Here is a 3,566-nt window from a genome sequence, read left to right on the forward strand (position 1 = left end):
ATAATAATAATAATTATTATTATTATTATTAAATAATATTTAAACTAGGGCTGTCAAAATAAACATTAAAGCATTAAATAAAAATAAAAAAACGATGGAATTTAAATATTTAAAACGGTTTATGCTTTTAACATTAACACATTAAAAGTTTAATTCTGCACTCTCTCTCCAAAACCCTCCCAAACTATTTTTTAATTAATAAAAGGAACACATTAACTATATAAATTTTTTTTAGATCATTAACCATTTAAATACTTGTAGAATTGAGGTGGAAGACACTAATGTTTTCTTGCAGAGCTGCTCTATAGCCGAATCTATTTAGTTTCATAATTGTCAAATTTTGCAGCATGTTATTGAACTGAACTGAATCAACACTGAATTAACTTGACTTGAGCGGAAAAATTACACCATCGTCTTCAGTAGAGCTGTTTATAGCTGAACTGAACTTGCATCATAACTGATAAACTTCACTGTTATTGCACTCCATAATGGCAATCTTGTCTTTTTAGAATAGCTTTACATTTGAATTTGTCTCATATTTGATGAAGTTGGCATCACTGAATCTGTTACTTCCCTGAAGCTGCTTTGAATTGTATAAAGCATTAAAAAAGGGTTGATACACTTACAACTGTAGTTTTAATAAATTACTTTGATACCACTTAATCTTTTATATTTACAATCCAATGGAGAAAATAAAGGTGGTCGTGCTACTTTAGCAAACGCTGCAGCAGTCATCTGAACGCGTCCTTCATCAGAGGCGTATATCTTCAGGTCATGCCTGTATGTGCTGTGCAGACGGAGAAGGCCACAGCCGGGAAAGCCAGCGTAATCGCCTGAGAACAAGGATAGACAACAATAAAGAGCACCCTAGTGAAAAATAAATATACTAAAATGTACTTGAAATACATTAATTTCATGCCAAGTCTACTACAAATACATTTACATATTTATGTACTTAATAAAAATACCCTGCAATTGTAATTTTGGCATACTTAAAATTGGAACAACTAATTTTGTTCTTAATGCACTTTAATTATGCAGAAGTAGTGCTGAAATCCAACTAAAGATATACTAAAGTATATTTGTTTGTTCTAAAGTGAAACTATTGCAAGTATACTTCAGATACACTTTAAATATCTTGCATTTAAAGACAGTATTATTCAAAGATCAAACAATCCTCATCAATAGTGACTTTAAAACACATTTTAGGCTTAATATTAAGAAATGTGCATTGTGCGCAAGTAGTACTCCTTTTTATATCAGTTAGTCTCAAGCGATATGTCAGTAAATGAAAAAAAAGTCACTTGCATTTGAAGTAATTCTTTCGTTATCTAATGTTTTTAATAAAATGTAACTGATCTTACACTTAAAACACTGTTTGTTTACATAAAACCATGTAAACAAACAGAAGGCCAAAAGAAACAGCATAAAAATCAAATCATAAGCAGCCAAAAGATACATGCATGACCATCTTTACCTTCCTCTTCACTGGATGTTTTAGGGCAGCCATGTGGCAGATATGTTAACTGAACCTTGCGATTAATGCCAGAGAAATGGCCGTACCTGAACAAACAAAATGAGATGTTAGAAATGAGACTGAAATATAGCTGAATATTTGAATATAACTGGGCCAAGCATGATATGATCAAAAGTGGCATTAATTTGGAATGGATAGCATTACATTACATTATTTTAAACGAATCTACCCTCCAAGATTACTGTTATAAACATGAGCCGCGTCCAAAAGGTAAAGGGGGAGGTGTTGCTTCAATTTATAACAATATTTTCAGTATTTCTCAGAGGGCGGGCTTCAAGTATAACTCGTTTGAAGTAATGGTGCTTCATTTAACATTATCCAGAGAAACAAGTGCTAATGATAAATCCCCTGTGATGTTTGTACTGGCTGCTGTATACAGGCCACCATACAGAATTTATTAAAGAATTTTCTGATTTTTTATCCGAGTTAGTGCTGGCTGCAGATAAAGTTTTAATTGTTGGTGATTTTAATATTCATGTTGATAATGAAAAAGATGCATTGGGATCAGCATTCATAGACATTCTGAACACTATTGGGGTTAGACAACACGTGTCAGGACCTACTCATTGTCGAAATCATACTCTAGATTTAATACTGTCACATGGAATTGATGTTGATGGTCTTGAAATTATGCAGCCAAGCGATGATATCTCAGATCATTATCTAGTCTTGTGCAAACTTCATATAGCTAAAACTGTAAATTCTACTCCTTGTTACAAGTATGGTAGTAGAACCATCACTTTTACCACAAAAGACTAAAAGAAAGTAATCTTCCTGATTTATCTCAATTCCTCAGCATATCCAATAGCTCAGAAACTATGGACTCTCTCTTTTCTAGCATTTTAGATACGGTTGGTCCTTTACGCTTAAGGAAGATTAAGAAAAACAGTCTGACATTGTGGTGAGCACACTCACACCCTAAAGAGAACAGCACGGAAAATGGAGCGCAGCTGGAGGAAAACAAAACTAGAGGTATTTCGTATTGCATGGCAGGAAAGTAACCTTTCCTACAGAAAAGCATTAAAAACTGCTAGATATGATTACTTTTCATCTCTTTTAGAAGAAAACAAACATAACCCCAGGTATTTAATTCAATACAGTGGCTAAATTAACAAAAAATAAAGCATCAACAGGTGTTGACATTTCCCAACAGCACAACAGTAATGACTTTATGAACTACTTTACTTCCAAGATCGATAATATTAGAGATAAAATTGTAACCATGCAGCCGTCAGCTACAGTATCGCATCAGATATTTCCTCTATAGGAGAGGAAGAATTGTATAAACTTGTTAAAGGGTTAGTTTACCCAAAAATGAAAATTAGCCCATTAATTACTCGCCCTCAAGTCATCCTAGGTGTATATGACTTTCTTCTTTCAGACGAATCCAGTCGGAGTTATATTAAAAATATAAGTTATATGTCTTTTATCTGCATGCATCAGTCCAAAAGAAGTTAAATATAGAATAGAACAAAGGCCTCCTGTAGCGAATCGATGCGTTTTTGTAAGAAAAATATCCATATTCAAAACGTAATAATCACTTTAATCTAGCTTGCGCTCACTGTTGTACACTGGAGTTCCGGGAGGATGACGTATGAGGTCGGCTTTGTGCAAACGCCGCTCAGAAGTGACGCATGCGGAAGCGAAGGGGAGAGATCAAAACAAAACAACGGTCACTTATTAGAAGTACAAAATGAGGATTTGTAAAGAAGGATGTCGGAGGATTTCAATATAAACCAAGAGGAGACTGGTTGTCCTTTGCTTCCATTAACAAACGTTGGTTTTCATGAGACTCATCAGCGCATGCGCAACGCTGACCTCATACGTCATGCTCCCGGATCTGCTTCCGTGTAGGACTGTTGGCGCAAGCTATATTAAAGTGATTATTACGTTTTGAATATGGATATTTTTATTACAAAAACACATCAATTCGCTACAGGAGGCCTTTGTTCACCCCCCGGAGCTGTGCGAGACACTTTTTTTATGGATGGGCGCTTTTTATTTAACTTCTTTTGGACTGATGCATGCA

At 34.6% G+C, this 3,566-nt stretch overlaps 1 protein-coding gene across 1 annotated transcript in view; it reads right to left on the bottom strand.

The window, feature by feature from the left end:
• Positions 1-3,566, bottom strand: part of LOC107568648 (inositol hexakisphosphate and diphosphoinositol-pentakisphosphate kinase 2-like) — a gene marked incomplete at its 5' end in the record, with an annotated part of 40,969 nt that overhangs the window by 29,332 nt on the left and 8,071 nt on the right. The window contains 2 exons of the mRNA XM_016254620.1: positions 678-833; positions 1,478-1,563. Coding sequence (XP_016110106.1) covers positions 678-833; positions 1,478-1,563 — 242 coding nt within the window. The remainder of the gene's footprint in view (positions 1-677; positions 834-1,477; positions 1,564-3,566) is intronic.

This window comes from Sinocyclocheilus grahami, unplaced genomic scaffold (assembly GCF_001515645.1).
Source record: "Sinocyclocheilus grahami isolate Dianchi unplaced genomic scaffold, SAMN03320097.WGS_v1.1 scaffold1268.1, whole genome shotgun sequence".
NCBI classification, from domain to species: Eukaryota; Metazoa; Chordata; class Actinopteri; order Cypriniformes; family Cyprinidae; genus Sinocyclocheilus; species Sinocyclocheilus grahami.